At 46.5% G+C, this 21886-nt stretch overlaps 1 protein-coding gene across 4 annotated transcripts in view; it reads right to left on the reverse strand.

Annotated features, from left to right (window-relative positions):
* Positions 1–21886, reverse strand: part of SH3PXD2A (SH3 and PX domains 2A) — a 248561-nt gene that overhangs the window by 185532 nt on the left and 41143 nt on the right. For all 4 annotated transcript variants that reach the window (XM_038141673.1, XM_038141674.1, XM_038141672.1 and 1 more), the window contains exon 2: positions 20577–20657. In XM_038141673.1, coding sequence (XP_037997601.1) covers positions 20577–20657 — 81 coding nt within the window. The remainder of the gene's footprint in view (positions 1–20576; positions 20658–21886) is intronic.

Raw genomic sequence — 21886 nt, forward strand, 5'->3', positions numbered from 1 at the left:
CAGGGAATGAAACCTCTGCTGCTGGGGCAGATCCCTCCACAGCAAACAGCTGTTAGACAACTTTATCTAGATTTCTCTGAGCTTCTTTTTATTTCTCCTCTGCTTCCCTGTCTCACAGGAACAACAAACCAGTTCATTGTCACAGACACAAGACAGCAGGAAGCCTGCTTAACTCCCACCCCTTCAAAATTGGCCAGAGCAGAACTGTTCCTGAGCATAAGACCAACTAGGAAAAGTTTGCAAAAGATCTTTGGGTGAGGACATGGAACAGACTGAGCCCAGGGGAGCTCATCTGTTACCCACTCACACACAGAACTGACATCTTACACAGCAGAGGGAGGTGGGACTCCATCTCTTCCTAAAGCAGTAACGGGTTCCACAATGCAGCAGGAATAACTTTATCAGGCAGCCAGTGACACTGGCTCCCTTGTGGTGTTACATGATGCCACAACATGCAAGAGAAGTGCAATAATTCAATCCCTGAGAAGCAGCAGCAACTGCTTTCCTTTTATTTTAAAAGAAAAAAAAAATACGGCAAAAAGTCATCCGGATAACCAGCTGACATGCCTGACAATTACAGCATTATAGGATATGTTCTGCATTAAATATAGTGCAATCTGTGAGAAAGTCAAACAAAAGCAGGAAAATGCATATAAAATAAAGAGAACAGACATTTGCAGCATGGTGTAATCCTCAAAGGGAAAATGCCTCTCTCAGGTCTGAAAATTTCCACAAGAAATCTTGGAAATCTTACAAACCTCTCAGTATCCAAATAAAACAGCCAGGGGAGGAGAAGGCAGGGAGCAGAGACTGGGGGTCTTTCCCCAACACAATCCATCAAAAGAGGGAATGCAGTTTCCCAGCTGAGACATTTGGTACTTTTCATAAAGAAATGCAGCTTTCTCTAGAGGCTCCGCAGAACGAGCCCGGCGTTTGTGGCTACCACAGCCTGGCAAAACATTCTGAGGCGCTGGTTTGGGATGACAGAGGCACTTGGTGCATCTCTGAAGAGCTTCTCAGAAAGCCCACACTGTCCTTTCACAGAGAAGCTATTGAAGTCTCTTGCCAGGAGCATTTTCTTTCCCCTGTGCTAAATTAAACTGGCCTCATCCAACTTAACCACACTGGAAGATGCTTGGACAAAGGCTACTTCATACTTTCCCATCTATCCACGGTGATTACACGTCCCCTGTTACTCTGGTATCCACAGAGGATTTGTCCCAACAGCATCCCTGGGAAGTAAGGCCATACCACAATGCCTGTTTTAGAGAGATGAATGCTGCAGTTATGTGGCCCCACAGGGTCATGCAGAGATGGGAGAGCCATGCTGATGCCCTGCCCCATCAGGTCAATTAGCTCTAGGGAAAGCTCATAATTTTGTGATGGGATGCGGGAAATTTCTTGGATTTTTTTTCTGGAGCTGGCATGTCCAGAGCCAGCCCAGGTGCTCAGGCTGCAGGCATGTTCTAAAAAGCTCACTGCCCGTCACAGTAAAAATCCTGTCTTGAAGAAGAGCTAACTTCAAAAGAAGAGTGTCTTTCCTTACATCCTGCAATTTTTCATCCTTACAAAACCCACAGGCTTTAAGTGTTCTTTCAGATTGCACATAAGCAGCAGGAGACCAGTGTGTCCCAGTGAGAGACACTGCAGCAACAGTGCCCTTGGACACTCAGCTCTGGCCTTCAGACAGCAGAACTGCATCTGACAGCACTGTCAGAGCAGAGGTTCCAGTTTTAAACACAATGGCAAGTCTAAGAGCTTCATTGAAAGGGAGCAAAGCACCAAGGTCACTTCCATTAATCATTGCTTCCTACATCACTTGGGCATTTAAAAAAGTATTTACTCTCCCTCCTTCTTCAAATTTCAAACCTATGACTGAACTACATGGTAGCCCCACTAAGACTTTGGGGTTTATCAGTTCCCTAACTTTACCAAGCCACTCTAAAGGCCTCAATATGCAAAAACTGAGAGTGCTTGCCCTAAATTTGTGCAAGTAGGAGCAGCTCAGCCCAGCACAAAGGTTGGACAGACTGGTAGGAGGCTGCAGGGGTTTGAAAAACCTTTTGGTCTTTAAAAAAAAACCCTGGCAGCAGCATCAAACACTGCATTGCAGCGGCAAGCAGGGTGCTTGAGGAGGTATCCCAAAAGCAGCACAAGGGCCATTAGCAGAGTGCTGCTACCAACTGCATCCTTACTGTTAGGACACACACCAAATATTGTCAGTATGATTTACAGGCTGTTTTTTGTTTTACCACTGTTTTGTTCAATGCTGTCAGATCATCCAGGGAACCAAACTCCTGCTCCTCCTCTGCAACATGACAGATTTAGGATGGCACCTTGTGGGAATGGGAACTGGCCCATCATTATTGGGTCCCCTTGTTTGTCAGTGTGATTCCTGGGTTCAGGCAGTCCCCAAAAGGGATGTCAGGAGCTGGAGAATCACAGTGGTCATGCAATGCCCTCTTCTACCCTTCCTTACTCCTCTCTCAAAAAGACATTACAGTGGATTTTCATGGGTGTTTTATGTAGCAACCACCCAGACAGCCAGATCCCATCTTTGCAAACTGATTTTGTTTGAACTGGTGCAAAGTCTGGCACAGAAATTCTCTGAAACCAAATTTATTGGATGGTCATTGAACTTGCACTCACAGAATCCATCCTTAGAGAGTCTTCTGAGTTGCTCACACAGTGCTGACCATAGTTTTAACTAAACCCTCTTAATAACACACCCTCATTTAAATTGGTAGACTTTTATGAGTCTGCAAGAGTGCTTCCCTGCTCCCACTCTTAAGAGAGAGATGAGACTTTAGCTCCAAATGTATGAAACTTAATCCCTCTGTTTTCATAATCTACATCTTCTCTACAGCCTGTTAGCTTTGCTTGATATATTGTTCCCTGGAAACCATGAGTAACTTCAATATTGAAAACAGAAACAATAGCTCTGAACACAATGGCACATTTTACTTCACAAACTCCATCTGAAATGGTATCTACTCATCTCTGTAGGACACTTCTCATAGCCCTGGGGAGAGCATCTGCCAGAGGAGAGCGACCGCCCAGCTCAGTACAATGAGGAATCCGTGCCAAGCACAACACAACCACAGGTTTTAACTCCACGCTGGGAGGAGACTCCTTTGTCTTCTTTTCTTCCTCTCTCCCCACCTCCAAACCCCAAGATATCTTGCCTGCATATCTGGTTCCAAACACATGTGTATCTCGTCTTTGGAGAGATTTAGAAAGGAGTACAGACAACAAATCCCACCACCTGAGCAGGCAGAGGGAGCTGCACAGATGTAACAGATACCTTGCTGCAGCCTCCAGGGAAGTAACAAGCAGCCAGCAGGACAGGTTTCCAAGAGCTCGGAGGCAGCTGCCAGCTTTACACCCCACCCCAGCATGGGCCCTTCAGCTCAGACACTGCCCAGCCTTGGGTGCTGTGCTGGCATCTCACCAGGATGCTCATGTGGCACACAGGGACAGCAAAGGTGGTCAGTGCATGGGAAGGGCAGATTCCAAAACCACTTGCTGTCCACATGGGCTTGCAATGCAGAGAGGAAAGGATTTACACACATTTACAATGTGAGAACAAACCTAGGTTTGCAACAATCTGTCTTTACTGGTGCCTACTATAATGGTGGCTCAGAGATGGGTTTCTCGCTGTAGATTTATTTCTGGACAAGGGTACGAAGTTCATGGTATCAAAAATCTGTTTTAATAAGCCCTCCCATCACTAGCACAACCAACACTAACACAACACAGGCACCTGAGCTGCCCAGTCAGACTTACACCAGCTGCTTCTGATCCCTGCCCCAACATGCAGCATGGACAACTTTCTCTCTTTAAAAGCAAAAGGGGAATTTGGGTAACATCTGAGTTCATAAAGTCCATGCCCAGAAGGAGAACCCCAGGGGACTCAGGACCAGCGCTGTCCCAAAGGACCCAACACTCTACAAAGGGAGGCTAGGACTGAAATCTTATTTTTGTAACTACAAGTCTGCCTGAGGAGTTTCATTAATTGAATTGAGAACAAAAGCAAACCCTGGGAAAGGAGATGGGCTTGGCCAGTGGCCTTGGCTGCGTGTGCTGCTCAGAGCTGGGTGGGCACTCCAAGCGTTTACAGGGCCTCCGTGTTACACTCTGCATGCTCCAGCCCTACCCTGGGATTTCCATTCAGATAAAAATCATCCATCTCTGGACTCATTCCTTGTGGACCAGATGCTACTCTGTGTATCATACCAACTAATCACATGTAATGTTTGGCAGAGTATGAAAAGCATCGCTGGAGGTCTTTGACAATGGTAGGGGTTATTTTGGTCTTTTTTTATCTCAGTAGCTTTTAAGTGGCACAGGGCACATTGTCAAGAAATACTGTCAGGGCTGTGACTTTTCCAAACTTGCTGATGAGACAACAGCTACAAGTTGCAAGAGAGAAAAAGCACATGGAGGCAGATGCTTGCATCCAAGAGGAGAGAGACGCCTTCCAGCCTTCCAGCTCTGTCCTTCCACAGGAGGTTTCCTGCCTATATCCCTGCCTGGTGGCATTTGCAAGACCTGATGGTGAGAGCATGGTCAGCAGTACCAGGTGCAAGAGTCACCCAGCACATTGTTACCCACCTCAGGCAGCACAGTGCTGCCTTGAAAGCCAGAGCTGTTGTGCCCATCCCTGTCAGAGCAGCAGCAGAGGGTGGCCACAGGGCCATGTGGGCTGAGCACCAGCACCCATGAGCTCACAGGCAGTTGGGTACACGTCTAGCTTGTCAGTGAGCATTTATGCCTGCTCTCCTCTGGCAGATGCTCTGCCAGTAACACGAGGAGCAGTGCAGCACCAGGAACAGTTTGTAGTAAACTAGGCATGCACTCAGTCATTAAACAAAAACACAAGTGTTCTCCAGCCTGCCTGGCCACACATGCAAACCATGGTGGCCAGCTGAAGGGTACACAATGTGTGTGCACTGATGTGAGATGTGCTTGGGTGATGCAAGGAAAGGGTGCTGGGGGAAGCAAGCCACAGGAAATTGTAGGCACAACAACTCATCACATCCAGCAGCTCCTTCCTAAATATCCCTATGGGGAAGAAGGTGACCTACAAGCTACTTTGATGGGCGGGCTGATGACCATCCAGGACATCCAGCAGTGATGATGCAGATTTCTATGCCTTTCCACATCTTGTGACCAGCTTTAGAAGCTGGATGGGGCAGACAGGCAGGGCAAACAAGCACGACAGTCATTTGTGCCCTGCTGGGCACTGTGCAGGCATCCAGGACTATTTCTCATCCTCCCTGTGGATTTGCACTTGTCTATTCTCTCCTCCTCTCCATCACACAAAGCCACAATAAAGGAACATCAGAAAGATGTCCAGACTGTGGAAACATCCTCAAAAATGTGTTGAAAAGTCCAAGCCTGGCCAACAAGCTGCAGGTACCATACAGCTCTCTTCTGCCCTAGCCCCTGGCTCAGGTAGAAAATTAACATTTCACAGACTCCTCTTGAAATTACATTAAGACATTTTGTCACAGAAAGTATCCAGGAAGACACTAACTTGCATCAAAGAGATTCAAGCCATATCCAGGCCTGTAATTCCCCTATGAGCAGCAGTCAAGCTGTCTGATGGCATTGCCCTATGAGACCTGGCTGCTGGTTTTGAAAGTCCACATGATCCTTGTGTCTTCCATAAGGTTATCTATCTTTAGCACCTCAGCATTATGGCTGTAAGGAATCAGGTCTAGAGAACTGACATCTGCAGAACCCAGCACTAGAAATTCAATTAAACAAATAAAAGAAAAAGCTACCAAGAAAGAAGTGAGGAGGAGGTGGGAAGAGGAATGACACATCAACTGCTTTCTACCAGGCACAAGCAACTTCAAAAATTGAGTTCCACATATGCATCCTGTTGAGATTAACAAAAATATCAGAACACAGAATGGCCTATTTTCCATCAGAAAGCAAGACACCAGCTTCATCAAAGCACAGCTACTGCCAACCTCCCTTTGTCATCAAACATGGGCGGAAAAGGCCTGGGAGGGCATCAACTACACTCCCATGGCCTGCACAGAGAATGCTCTTTGCCAGCAACCCAGATGCAAAGTTATCTTGCTTAATTAGGGCTTCTTTGGCTCAAGTAACTGACCAAATAAATTACACTACCACACACACACATACACACAAATAATTATTTTGCTGAGCCAGGTGCAGACAATTTCTAGCCCTTCATCTGGGACTGGTACATGTCTCTTCATGAGGTCAGATGCCAGAGAATATTGTGCTGGCCAAGAACGAAGGAAAACCTGAGAATGGCTGAGGAACAACAGAAACAAAGCTCAGAAGACATTTTTTCCACCCTAACAGGTGCAGGGATGTGATTAAATGTGCCTCAGAACATGGGCTTTCAACACGGCCTGAGCGTCACACTGCAGATTCAAAATGGTCAAGGAGGCTTTGAAATCCCACCCCTGCTTTGAACCCTGCAGATCAGTATCAGCCTGGAGAAGGATTTGAAGCCAGAGGAAGATGCTCATGTTTCGAAAGCAAGCGCAGCAGGGGAAAGGGGAGGCAAAGGGGCTGTTCTCCATTACAAGAGAAACTGCAAGAGCAGCCTGGGCAGGTGATCCCCTTGCCTGAATGTGGGACTGAACAGCATTAAGCACTGCAAGTACAATAGAGACTTGAAAACAAAAACAGATTTCCCTTTCTAACCATACTGAGACATGCAACAAGGTAAACTGCCAGACAGCTTCACTTGCCTTTCTGTTAAAACTGAGCAAAGGAATAGGATTCAAACACCAATTCTGCTAACAGATGGGCTGACACTGTAATAGTATCTCATCTACTTAAAAGCATCTCTCAAATGTCAGAGGTAGAAAAAGAACTCCAGACTTCATATCCTGACTCTGAATGAGTCCCTCGAGGTATTGCTTCTATATTTGATCCATGCAGAAAGAACCTATTTCTATCATGAGACAGGAACATAGAGAAAGAAGGAATAACTGAGATGAGGAAGAGATACTGCTGGAGGATTATGGGGTTGATTCTGAGTATAATGCTGACTTGCAGGAGTCTAACAGTTCTGGGATATGTGCAGGTGCCCTGTGTGCCTACAAGCAGATTAAAAAAAATCAATATAACTACTCCAAAAAGCAAGAGAAAGAGCCAGTTTCTGCAAAATCAATGATTTCTAGGATGCGGAGGCCACTTTTCCACGCTTCGGCACTCATGTAAAGGTGAGGTTTTTTTCATGATGCCGCTGAATTTTGAGGCACAACAGAATTCCCTTCCCAGGAAAACCTCTCTTACACCTGCCTCCCCAACTGGGAGGTTCCCTACTGATAGCAGTAAGCATACAATGATTATGATTATGTAGGAGTACCTACAAACTGGCTTATTCTTTACTGAGAGGGTGGCCAAACACTGCAACTGGCTACCCAGAGGAGTGGTCAATGCCCTAAGCCTACCAGGAGTTAAGAGGCATTTAGACAATGCCCTTAACTTGCTTTAATTTTTGGTCAGCCCAGAAGGGCCCAAGCAGCTACATGGTAATTTTATGTCCCTTTCAACTGGAATATTCTCTTCTAATAATGAAGGCCATAGCATGGACATAGAGCAAGAGTTTCTCTATTTCAAGATTATCACAATCTCTGAAGATGAGAATTTTCTGTGAACTTTTACTGTCCTTGGAGCAGAACCCAATACCCAGGACTGAATTTAAAACTCCACATGAGAACAAAATTATCAGAGTTCTCGACGTGACCACAGACACCGTTGTATCTGGATACCTGACAGCCACATGTTAACTTACCCTCTCAAATCCATGGGAGATGTCTGCCTTCCCAGTTGTCCCCATCTCCCTTCCTTACATTGGTAAAATACTGCTGGCAACGTAACACCAATTTCAACAGAGAGCCCCCAAACTCAACTAATCACAGTGAACAAAGGCGTTATATCTTTCAACTTATCTTGCAGCTTCTCGTGCCTTTTCTAGCCCCTAACACCAGACAGATGTAGCTCTGCTCAGAGGTGGTATGCGCTACTGAAATACAAATAAATGAGCAGGCCACTATGAGAGAAGGAAAGAGTCAGTTTTCCATTCTGAATATTGACTTATCTGAGAGCCTGATGTATTTGAAATCAATTTTTTGAAATATATTTAAAGGGCTCTCTTTTATAGAGGGACTTTGTAATGACATGGAAAATTCACAGCTCCCAACATCAAGCCATGGGTGGAGGGAGTCTGGAGTATGAATTAAAAATAATGTGGTTGTTTGCAGAAATTAGCAGCACCGATTTAAATCCACACTCCCCTCCCTCCTCAAATAATCACCCTGTGAACAGAGGTGGTTTATGGAGCCCTCTGGAAAATGTTCCTCATGGCCTCCATTCCGGACCCAAAATAAAATACATTACATCGCAGCAAATACTTCACCAGGGTGCTGCTCTCTCTTCCCCCAGCCCACGCTTCCCATTTGTTGCTAATTAAATGAAACAGCAGGTGCTTAGACCACAAGTGCAGCAGGGCTGGAGCGAGTGCAGTGATTAAACCCCCCTGGAATGTCTTCTTGGAGAGCTACATCTTTCCAGGGACCGGACTCTTGGAGGAAAGATGAGATTAGAGGCGAGGGCTGGGTCAGTCTTTGGCTGTGAGCTCCACAATCAGAGGGTGCTTTCGAAGGACGATGGATCTCTAGAAACATCAGGGCTCTGAGCGAGGTGCTGGCGCCTCTGTTTTGCCAAGCCACCTTCCGAGCATCCCTGCTAGCACACAACAGAGCGTGCTCTGCCTCTGGGCTAGAGACATCTCATCTCCTTTCTCATCCAGCTGAGAACCATCATAACCACGCAGAGCAGCCTCCCCCATACCAAGGCATGTCTGGGCACCTCAAATCTTCAAGCAAAGATTAGCAACGCAGTCCCTGAGGCAGGAAGCCAGCCTAGCCCTGGGTGAGGCTAGGGAATGGATGCATCACAAGCCAGAGTGTCAGAGCTGGCCAGGAGAGCTATGAGTTGTGTCTGAACACGACACACCAGGTCATGCTAATGAGATGTTCATAGTTGCCACACAGAGCAAACGCCTGCAAGTCCAGAGAACAATTTTGTAAGAGTAACTCACTCTTTGGGATGTGTTCTTACCCCATGACTCCTGGCACATACCTGCTGCCTCTGTGCTGCAATCTCATCCACAAGGTATTCTGGGGACACAGCATAGACTGAATCCCCCCAGTTCCTTCACATGAAGAAGAAAGACCCTTGCTGCCACCAATGCCATCGCCAAGTTTCACCTCCTGAGACCAGAAATCAAGTAAAACAAAAGGCAAATGCTATTCTGTTATTGACAGAGCAAACACAGTGCTGTTAAGAAATGGATAGGCATGGAGCAAGGGGCATTTAGGGGCAGCCAGAGCTGAGCAACCCATCAAACCAGCTCTTCCTGCATCCTGCTCTGGGGCCTCCTTGTTTTGCCCTGCTCACCATGCACTCCATCAACAGCCACATCTCCCTCCCATCCCAGCATGCCAGTCTCACCCAGGTGACTTCCCATGGAGACAGGACAGGATAACTGCAATCACCCAAATGCCACCAGTACATCCTAACTCAGAAGGACCCTAAACCAGTTACCAACTGGATAACATGGTACAAGCTTAGAAATAAATTCCTCATCCCTTCTATAAATTCAATTTCCAACCACAAGACTCCATAGATCCAGGACATAATCCCAAGAATGAAAAGCACTACTTATATTTCTGCTGAGCACTTAACTTCTGTTTGGTCACTCTGCTGATGTTTCACTTCTTCACCAAACCCTGTCAGAAATGGCTGGGGGCTCAAGGGGAGGAGAGGGAATGTGGTCATTACGGTCTGGCTTAGCTACTGTAATACAGCCAACATTTGGCTCTGTTAAAAACACTCCAAACCATAGACTGCAAAGCATTTCACAAATATTAATGAATAAACTTTCTCCAGGAGGGCTGATTATAGCCCCCATTTTATGGGTGGGTATTTCCAGATAACCTTCCTGCCACACCAGAAGTTCCCCCCTCCTTCTTTCATACCACAGACTCCAAGCTCCTAATTACACAAAAAACATTTCCACATTAAGGCAATGAAATATATTTTGACCTAAGAGTGGAACAGGATTCAGCATGAGGTCTCCTAACAACAGCAGGCAGGAACTGACAGCCCTAGTGCTCCTGCAGCTCACAGCACACCCCTGCTCAGCTGGAAAATACAGGGCTCTCCCACACCCAGAACCAACCTGAAACTTCGTAAGACTCCTGTCTACCTTGGAAGCACCTTCTGCAAACCTTTCCCTTTACATAAGGATAGCCAGGGACCACCTTCATGAAGCACATCACTTGTTCCATCTACCTTATTCCCAGAATCCAATGGCAAAGTAATCTCTACCACCTCCTGAAGCACCAAATGCTTAATCCTACCCTTACGTGCAAGCAACCAGCACCCTCTAACCCTCAGCACAATAACACAATGAGTGCTGCGTAAGGCAACAGAGGTTTTTGCAAAGCTGCACCAACAGTAACCAACACCACAGAAAACTACCAGACAACCTGGACTTGTTAAAAGGACACAGGTGTTCAGCATGTGCCATCCCACAATATACTTTCTTCACCAGGAAGACACGTGCCAGTTTTGTTCAAGCAGTAGCACATCGCTGTAGTGACCAGGAAAAGCCTGGACTTGGATGTCTGACATTCACAGATGACAGAGAGGCCACAACATTCCCACTCACCAGGCTGTCAAAATGCAGAGTTTAGCCAGATAAAAGGAAAAGTCTGTGAAATATTTTTTTTGGCCAGGTGGATAAGCTGTATTCCTTTCTAAGATAAAACTTTGATCATTAAACTCAACCTAGCCCTTTGAAATAATTTTTTTCCTATTATCATTTTACTTAGTCCTTTCCTGGTTTGCTTTTTAATTTCTTCCCATTTGGCATTTTCCCCTCTCTTTCACAGTGTTTTTGTGGTTTGTCCTTCACCTCTCTCAAAACACCTGGCTGAAGGGAGCAGCTCAGCAAGTCTCACTGGTTTTCTTAACACACCCTTTAAAAAACAAATGCATCAAGACCCAGACACATGGCTCTGATGTTACCTCTGTTTGCAAAAGCACCACTAAATTGATTAGGATCTGCCTTTGACTGACCTGGTGAATCAGAGGCACCCTTACATTGACACTGATGCCTCAAGAACGGCTTTAATAGAGACCTCTGCTTGCACTACAGAATTACAGAAATGATCTTAAACACACTGTGGTGCTTTTCTGAGTCTCTGCTTAGTCCTTTGTGAGCTCATTCACAGCTCCTGCCATCAAGAACTTTTCAGCAACCTGTCAAAGTGCAAACCTCCTCACTGGACTGCAACACCTTGCTCTGCTGTCTTTGTACCCTCAGAGGGTCCCAGATGGGATAGCTTAAAAAAACTTGAGTTATGGCCACTTGGGTCAATGCTCAATGGCAGGTGTGGACTCAGCAGGCTGCCAGCCAGGTCAGCGCCAAAGGATGTGATGTGCTGTGAGAATTCAAGTCCTTCCTTTTCTGAACAGATCTGACAGACCAGAACTCCCTTTTTAAATGAAAAAGCAAAAGGTGGACAGAAAAGCCCTCAGCTTGGCTGAATGCTGTTCAAACAGGGCACCCGGGAAGGAGTGTGCACAAGGCTGTGCTTCCCCAGAGCATCACTAGTCCTGCTTTTTGCGTGACTTCACCATGTGTGTTCTCAGTACTGGGGGTTTTACTGCCCTGACCGCTCCACTTCAATGCTTCCCCTGAAGGGAGGGAAGTGGAAATTGCAAAAGGCAGTTCTGCAGTGGGAATACTTGCATTTGCACGAGACATGAAACTGCTCTGGTTGCAGAAAAGGAGAACCATGCTGTGATTCAAGGCAAGCAGGAAGGGAATAGGGGGTAAACAAACTCCCAACTTCATGCTCCATACACTGACGGTGAAAAGATCAGTCATTCAGGTGCTATGGGGAAGAAGCAAATAGCACCCAGTGTTCATAAATTAGGCTGGAGTGAGCCTGATCAGGAGCCTTCCCTATGGCAGGCAGGACTGTACACAGCCCACAATCAAAGCCAGCTGATGCTTTTCTCTGTCCTGTAAGCAAAGCATGGTGTGACAGGACCAAGAGCTACTGCTCCTTCCAGACAGGGCCTTCCCACATCTGAGCCTGTCAGAGCAGAAAGCCGGGAGGGGTGAGGTGACATGGAAAAGAGCTCTGACAGAGCCCTGCATAAACTTTCCATTATGGCTGGGCAATTTTCTATTTGCACTTAAATGCAATAATGTAAATAAACTCCCCGTAACCCTTCCAGGGCTATTTAGGACGTTTGCGAAAACAACCAGCTCCTCTCATCGCGAGCCAAGGGATGCGAACACAACAGGCACTTCTCATCTTGGTCTCCACACACTTAATGAAAGTGAAGGATTGTATTCCCTGCACAAAAGCAGAATTGTGTTTCAGGGTTGGGGGTGTGAACTCCATGCAATTTTCCGGCAGTATAAATAATTGAAAGCTGAGTCCGATTAGGGGAGAGCGACAACATAGTGCAGGGGGTGGAACTGTCATGCCCGAGCTTTCAGGGCTTGGGTGCTTCAGGGAAAAAAGGCCATGGAAAAATCCCACTGAGGAATTTAATTTTCACACAGATGTTCCAGGAAAAAAAAAAAAAAAAAAAAAAAAAAGTTGATCTTGAGCTCTGGTAAGAGGAAATATGCTAATAAAGTGGCACTTGGAGAATTTGCTGCCTGTGTGAGGCCAGCAGCCCCAGAGCTGTAGTTTGGGCTGGGGCTGGTCCCACAGCCAAAACACTCTCCTGTGTTTTATTGTTCCAGCAAACAAAACCTGGAACAAGGGTAACAAACAAGAGGGCTGCTCCCAAGGCTGAGCTTTAAGTCCTGCTGTGGAGATCTATGAGGAGAGCTTCCAGCAGCAAAATAATGGAGATGGAGAAGGGATAACACAGGAGGTATACACTGAGCCTTTATGCACTCTGATGAAGAAAGGCTTTCAGCCCAGTTTTTATCATGATTTTGCATAATCCCTTGTATGAGATACTGTCCAGACACATAACCAAGCACGTCTGGGCTCCATACCAAAGCCTTCCACCATGCTTCAGAATTTTTGGCAATTTCAGGCATGTTTTTAGGTTTCCATTAGTTCCCCAGCCTTGCAGGGACTCATACTCCCGATACATTGAATTTTTAACATGTAAAGCAACCAACAGTTGTGAAAATAAGTCTGAGTCCTCCACAGCTGATATAAGTCAATTCAGTTCATTAGGAAGAACTTGTTGCTTTTCCTCTCTGTCGCTGTATCCAGGAGAGCCCACAGCACAGCACAGGTCCTCCAACATCCTTACTGTCTTCAAGCCAGCAATAAATGGGAGATGGTAAGAATAAAATTCTAGAAAGCAAGGGAATAATTCCAGAAGATAACACTTTTGACCAATTTCACTGTTTTCAGTACCTGCTAGAGGCAGATCACTTACAGTTAAATGACACAGCTAAGAACTCAACAAACTCTTTGTGATGCTCCCAGTAGTTCCTAAAAAAACCCAACCAAACAAAACTCATTTGCTTAACTACATATAGAGCCCAGACCACTGAGACAGGGTGGGATGGGTATCACCTCTGTTCTTGCCTTGCTGCTGTCATACCCTGAGGAGTCGGCTAAGCCACCACCTCACTTTCTAAGGTCACCCATGTCCTGGCCAGAGAGGTGGATTGGTGCTGAGCAGCAAATATTTCCCTGTAGCCGCCCTGCAGGAGATTCCCATGCTGCAGATTAGGGACAATGTTCAAGTGTCAGCTTTATGCTCCAACAGAACCCAAGTGAACAAGTACAAAAGGGAGGGTTCCCATAGGCTGGGTCACCTTCTCAGCTGCAGGTTCTTTGCCATGGTCATTCAATGCACCTCTACTGTAGGTTGGCAGGCAGTTTGCCATTTCCTCATCATGGCCCTCATCTTCGTCTGACGTGTAAAGTCTCTTAAAAACAAATACTGGAAGCTGAACAGATTGTTTTGCCAAGCAAGCATTTAAATAATGATGGAAATTAGAATTATAAACAATTCTATTTATTCATTGAACACAAAGATACTGCCCCAAGCTAGTTGGTATCCTAAAGGATTGAGGGTTAGAAGGACAAGTGGTATTTAGATAGCTTTTAAATCAGTGGAGACAACCATTCTCAGCTCAATAACCATGTCAGCTATTATTTTTTTCCCAGGGGCATCTCAGCTCCCCTGGGAAGGCCTGTTACAAGCTTGCTGTCAGGCTATTTTTCTCAGAGCAGACATTGAGGGGTCTCTCCTACCGAAGCCAAGTCTTGCAAGCGTGGCTGCACCAGGAGCTCCAGCACAGCTGCCAAACACAGAAGGCACAGTCAGCCCTCACAGATGGGGCAGGGCTCCTCCTGGAAATCTGGTTTTCTGCATCCCTTGCAAACCTTGCACTGCAAGTTTCTCCATGCACTGTCTGGGATAACAGCAGCAAACAACTGGCCTGTGTTTAATCAGAAGAAAGGATGTGCCATTTCTCCCCAGGGAGCCAGCACTGACCTTTGGGAACAGATGTGTTGACAGACCCATGTTCAGATTTCCTCTGAATTTTCCCAGTCTTGTTTCAGTTTCAATAATGCTCTTAAGGAAGCTGTTTATAAATGAAACCCTACAGCTGTTGCAGTAACTCCATCCCCACATTTCCAAGATTATCGAGGATGTCCCTGAAGCCAAGCAATGGGTCTGAACCTGATGGGTCAGATATGGAGCCAGGCCCCTGGTCTGGAGAAGATTTCACAGCAGCTCTCAACATCTACAGCAGGGTCAGGATGCTGAACACCAAGGGAATGGGAACAGGGGAAATGTGATCCTTGCAACCCAGACCACACTGGCCAAGGCCAGCACAGCCCAGAGCAGAGGGAGGCACATGCAGAGCCCAGCAGGACAAACACCAATTTCACTGTGTACTCGTACCACAGCCTGATGCAGCAATGTCTGCCACGCTGTTCCACCCCTGGCCCATTCAACCCCACCTTCTCCCCCAGCTTTCCTGCCTGTTTCCTTGGGCACCCTGAGATGCACAGACACAGCCCAACAGAAACACTCCCTGAGCTTGTCAGAGGCTGGGAATCCTTTCAGCACAACCCTCCCACGCTGTCAGAGGGGCAAGCTGCGTCTCGCATGGAGCCACAGCAGCAGCTCTCCTTCCCTGCCCTGCCCTTCCCACAGCGCCAGCCAGGAGCTCTGCACAGGGTGGCACCTAGAAAAGAGAGGGTCACCCATTGCAGAGTGACCCTGCTGCTCTGGATGGGTGGGAAGACCAGTGGGAGACTGCTCACCCTGCTGAAGAGGCCTGATGGGTTGAGGGTTAGGAGTCAGCATTTGCAAACACAGGGGAACACTTGCCCCATTGCATCCTTACCTACACTCTTCACCACTGCTAAACTTAGTGCATGCTTGAACTTGTCCATTTACCGCTCCTGCAGAGCTAAAAGCACGAACAACATGAAATATCAGAGGCCCTACAAAAACAATCATTACTGAGTTAGACCGCACTGGACCACCAGAATTAGGACTGTAGGCCTCCACATGGGCAATTAACCCAGACTAACTACTGGAGTGAATATACACAATTCCATCAGAATCACAGAATTCCCTCTTTGCTCTGCCCCAGAAAGCCTGCATGCCAAAGCCACCAGGTCCTGTTTCAAATCATAGTGATCCAGTGAATTCCAGGGTTCTCAGGCGCGTGGCATAGTTACAACCAAACTGGGAATGAGAGTGGGCATTACCCTATTTGATACAGCTTGGGGTAATGGAGAAAGGGATTTTGTTACAGAATAGTGTAACAGGAGAACGATCGATAGCAGCAGCGTTTACATGAACTCCAGGCTGAGTAAGAAAAGCAGAGATACAGACTGCAATTACTAGTTTTTATATTACCATTTTTGTTTAATGTCATTTCCAGTGCTCCGTTACTCCATTAGAGCACTATAAACAACCAGGATGACCCAAGAAATAACAAATGAAGCTGTTGATGTTTTATCATCTGGATGAAAACAACTTACAGGTCTTTCCTCTTCCTAATAAAATTCTTAGTAGTCTTTACTTTTTTAATGTTCTAATTGGCTGCTAGTGAGTTCCTCTTTCTGCGCCACTTTGAAGAAAACCTGCTTAGATCAGCAAACCATGTTGGGCAGATAATATTTTGCTGATACACAGAGCCAGTGCTTGAACAGAGCCTTGTTTATTTGCCTTTTCAATATTGTGACATTTCAGACATCTCCTTGCAGCCAAACTCCCTGTGTGTGCCATTGTGAGGGGAGGCTGAGATGTGCCCGCCGAACATTCCTGCCACGGCTGCGGCGATGCTGCTCAGCTCCTGCACAGCCAAACACACTACGTGGGATGGTGGCGTGCTGCTAAATCCAGCTGCTGTGTTGCGCCTTGGAGAAAGCTGCATTACACCTGCTGTGAGAAAGGATCCTCCCCCAGCTCTGCACACAGAGACCCAGCCATCCTCACAGAACAGAGGGTCTGGTCCCTCTGCTGAGGTGCTGGTCCTGTTCATGCTCTGCAGGCACTGAGTAGCACAGGCATGGAATCAGAGGAGAGCACCTGGAGTCACTGGATAAAATGCAGCAGATGATCACTGGTGATTGAAACTGAGAGACCAGGCACAGATCCTTGGTCCCCTGTTCCCTGCTCACTTTGCTGGGCAGGGGGTTTCCTAGCAGTGGGGACAGCACCAGCTGGGGTCATTATAACCCCAGGTGGTACTGGGCAACTGCAAGGGTGATATGGGGAGAAGGGACAGACACATCCTTCATGCTTGCCAGCTGCAAACTTGGTGGTTGTTTTCCAGTCCAGCATGGCCACTGAGAGGGTGAGAGCTATCTGGATCTCCACACTTCTCCACCTGATGCTTTGGGCAATTATTTATGCACACATTCAGCTGCAAATCCCCATTCTGCTAACAGCCTACACAGTTTCCAGAAAGAAAAACATGGGCCTTACATCTGCAGATGTCTTTTACTGCACAGTGGAAATGCCAGGAATTATCTCTGCTACTCCAATAAAGGAATGTCCTTTCTCATCTCCTTTGGGGACAACAGCAGCATTACTGAACTATCACCTCAGGACAGGATTCTGCAACCACCACAAGCAAACCCTTCAATGATGATGGAAGATCTCAAACAGCATCCAGGGAACATGCCCCAGTGAGCCACCAGCCTGTCACAAGGGTCAGCACCACTGACAGGTGATGTTCACATCACCCTCTTCATGCTCCTCCATTCTGCACTGCAGACAACAGCAAGGAAACTACATTCAAAATATTACATTAGGAGGTAGCTTTGACCCCACATGGTGCTCAGGTGCAAATGTCTCCCCAGGGTGAAAGACAACAGATAATTGGATTTGACAAGCAATTTACAGTAACGCTTTCATCTATGAAGAGTTAATTCAATCTTGTCAATCCTATTTACTGAAACACTGGCACTCACATGTATTCTGCTGCCATCATTTGACCCATGCTCAGGAACAGATGTGATTGGTTGCACAATTAAATGATGCAGCAATACCCTAATTTAATTTAAAATCTGTGTTTACAGATATCCAGCCCTTACTGAAGCAGCACAGGGCTGACACTTGGCTTGCTGCTTTGGGTTCTGTTTGCTGTACTTCTTACACCTTTGTGAGGCAAACAAATCCTATGGTATGACCAGCCTTACTGCCCTATTACTAAACTGAAAAACAGCCTGACTCCCAACTCAAGCATATGCAGTGCTGAAATAGCACAGCCAAACTCTCCTTGGATTTGAATCCTTGGGACAGAGCAGCCTCTTACCTCCTGCAGTGCCTAACAGAATTTGCAAAGAAGTATTTTTAAAAATGCAGTTCCTACTAATGCTACAGCTCTCAAAACCACTGAGGCACTTCCCACAGAGACAGCCGTTTGGGGAAGGGTGGGCTCTTTTTTAAAGAAACATGAAAATGGAGTAGTGAAATTAATTATCTCTATTCCTCCCTCCCTGCTCCTGGGCAGCCCCCTGGGTTTCCCCATGGGTCGTATCCAGTGTCACTGTCAATGCCAGCCACTGCAGCCTTGATTAAGTCATTACAAGTCAGCCCTTGTTCCTCCACTTCCAGTCAAGAGCAAAGGAGACACGTGCTGGTTTCAGAAGCCCTGAAGTGCAGCTCTGTCATTGACACAGCAGGGTGAGTGGAGTTGGCAGAGACCTGTGGACTCCAGCTGTTTTGGACATGAGTGGTGCCCGTGAGTTGGCTGAGCATTACTCCCAGAGAATTTGCTTGGTTCTCTTCTAGAAGTGCCACATGGGGACAAGCAGGGATATTATCAAAGAAGATTGATTATGCTAAGACCACCTTACCATGCATGGCATCAGATTGCAAACCCCAGGTTCAACCAGTGCTAGGTTAGAAGTTCAAGCTCACAGCAAAAATCTGGAAAGCACAAGTCATCCCAAGATCTGGAGCTAATTTCTCTTTGAGCAAGAATCTCTGCACATCAAGCCATAGATTTCCCAAAATGCAAGGGTTACCCAAAGTCCCCCATAGCGTTCATTTACTTTTCCAACTCTCTTTGCAGGCTTCATTAGAGCTGGAAACACAAATTTCTATTCAAGATCCAAAGCAGTTTCCTTTGCCTCACCTAAGAGATGCTCAGGCATAACCAAAAATCCAGAAAGACTAATAGGAGGGAATGAATAAAAAACCACCTATCACCTCTGGGACTCTAAAACCAAGTTATGGCAGCCTGAGCACACAGGGCCTTGTCGCAGTCTCACAGCTGGGAAACTGAGGCACAGATGGACACAGTGACATAGTAGAGACATGGCAGGACTGTGGAAATCTCAAGTAACCTCAATTTCTGTAACTCTGCACCTTACACTGCAAGAGCTAAAGAGGCTGTGGTAGGGGGCTGACACTGCTCATGCAGTGTTGGCCCTGACAGAGATCCCTGGGAGAGAAAAGGGTTAAAGAAGGGAATTTTGTTACTTTCTTGTTGTATTTTCTCGTGGGGGGAGAAGCGTCGTGCAAGCAGGAGTTTTCCACTGGCTAGGCCCCCTTGCACTTATCAATGGGACCTTTCAGGACTCACTCCCTGATTGAGACATCATTTCCTGTCCAACACACTAACCCCATTGATAACTCCACACTTGATGGGAACTTTTCAAACCTACCAGGAAAGGCCGGGAGACCCAGAACAACATATACATGAAAACAGAACTGGGGTGAAAAGAGAAAGAAGAGAGAAAAAGAAAGAAACAGTTTTGGCCACAATTCACAAGCTAACAAGAAATGTTTGCAACCACAGAGCTGTGCATCTTTAGCAGGTACAGCAGACACAGAGAAGATGCTGACATTCTCTTACAGCAGTGGGACTGTCAGGCCTGGCACTTCAGCCCAGTTAGAAATGGAGATGGGCACAAGAGGATGCTTAAGAACATCCCTCTCTTGTCTTCCTGCCACACAGCAAAAAGAAATTAGGACTGGCTGTAGAAATGGTCACATTTCACCCAAAAGGCCAGGAGGCCATAATAACTGATATAGCTTACAAAACAGCCAGGAGACTTCAGGTTTCCAAGTACCAGAAATGAAACAAAGAGGAGCAGAGATGAAACTAGAGCTCTTTAAGATACCATAAACAAGAACCCTTTTTTTCCTAATTTACCATACGAAAAGGCTCAGTGTTACTTTTCAGGACACAGCACAGTCAGCTACATTCTCAATACTGACCGTGAGGACTTGCTATTGAAACCTCAGCCCAGCTCCAAACACAAGCTCCAGTACAAAAATCAACCTTTCCCCCAAAGTTCAAGAGTGTCTCAAACCACAGCTTTTATTTTTACCCCAGGCAATTAGTATTGCTGCCTACAAAGCTACAATGATACAAAAATATCAGCGGATCTGGATTATTGCCAAACAGAACACCAGCCCCAAAGCTCCCCCTACCCATGCAGGTGCCTGGGAGCGCCACCAGAAATGAAGCGGCTGATTCCTGGTTTCAAACTTTGGTCAGCAGCTATCCAGCAAGAAAGCTTTTGATGATACCTAAACATACAGGCACAGAATAGAGAAAAGGAGCTGTACAAAACAGCAGGAGCCAGGACACTGGCTGGCTAGGTAGATGGTTAGGAAGAGAGACTGGAAAGTTTCCACTGCATTCTCTGTTACTGAACTGCTGTGGGAGTGTGCAAAAGCTCTGTTGTTTTCAGTTGCTTGGGTAAGTAGTTTCTGGGGGCCCAAAACGTAGTGCTCTCTCTGTTTTAAGTGCATCTGAAGTATTTAAAATTAGATCCCCTCTTTAACAGAAACCATTCATGAAAATGTCAGCTTTATAAGTCTTTACAGTGCAAGTTACTCACTGTGAGCATACCACCCACTTATCTTATACCCTACAAGGCCAGAGTCTGAAAAGTTTCAAGATCATGACATGTAACAGACCAAACAAGCACAAAGCCTTATTTAAAGGCACTATTAACCCAGCTGGAAACATGACTAGAAGCATGAGTAGAAATAATATTTTATGTTAGACAGGACAGACTTACCTGCAGGTCAAAGAACTTGCTGTATCTCCGGTAGATGATCTGGGAAGTCAGGTCAGACCATGTTACGTTGATGATATAGACCTGTTCAGGGAAAAGAACACACAAATCAGCCTGGGCCAGGAAGCACAGGATACATGCAAAAGCAGAACAGCCAACATAGGTTAATTTCGGATCTCACTGGCTGCTCCCACTCACAGTGAGGAATATAGCCCTGGGAGCAGGACTAGCCTAAATTAAAGCCTGTTGCAGCCTTCAACAGAAGTCTTGGGGGAGTACTCAGTGCTCTCCCACACATCCCCATCAGCAGCTCCCACTGACTTTGCTCTGCCTGGGATAAAAGCCCTAATTGAAGGATGTCACATTTTCTGGTCCCTGGTAGCACACCCTGCCTTCTGTCCTCTTTGGAAGGTCCCAGGGCCAGCTACAGGCATGCCTGGGTGAGCTATTCCACTCCTGAAACAACAGCTCCTCGTGGGGTGCTGCTCTCCAACCCCACACTCCAGGTTGTCTTCATGTATGGAGTTGTGGCTGCCACCCTTCCCAAGCCAGGAGCGGCTCTGGGTCAACAGGAAATCCAATGGAAATGCAGCTCCCCAGGTGCTGTGGAATTACAGCCATGCAACACCATTGCTTACTCACACCCCTACATGTGTGACAGAAACCAAACCCTGCCAGGGCACACAGCTCTTGCTGAGTCACATCAGGGGATGTAAAGCTGGACAGTGAGAGTGACACTGCTTCCTTGCATTGATGGAAAAAGCAACAGAAACCTGGAATAAGCCCAGGATTTCCCTTGCCCAACCCTAGTCCATCCCCAAAACAATCCACTTACAGAAACACCGTTTTGCCAGAAGCTGTGATAAAAATGATTCACAAAGACACACACAAACTTGTACATATACATATAAATACACACACAAGACATAAAAATGTTGCCTTTTGACCCTAGTAGCTCCAAAAAAGTTGAAAATGGGCCAGGTTCTGCTCTCTCATACACTTGCTCTCAGGCCAATGCTGGTCCTGCTGCCTTGATGACAGATCCATAAGAAGACTTCAACAAACACAGGATGGAGCTATCAAGGGTGACCACAGACATCAATATAATGAAAATCACAGCTAGGAGAGCTCCTGGGCCTTTAAAGCAATTCCCAGGTTTCACATATGGACTGAGATAATGATCTGGCAGAGGAAACAGGAAAGCATTCCTCCTCCCTCAGCCACAGCACTGCAGCAGAGGTCCCTTTTGCCATGGATGCAGAAGTGAAGCTCTCTGTCTTCAGCAACGAGGGATGCATAAGCATCACCCTCTT

Source organism: Motacilla alba, chromosome 6, assembly GCF_015832195.1.
Source record: "Motacilla alba alba isolate MOTALB_02 chromosome 6, Motacilla_alba_V1.0_pri, whole genome shotgun sequence".
NCBI lineage: Eukaryota > Metazoa > Chordata > Aves > Passeriformes > Motacillidae > Motacilla > Motacilla alba.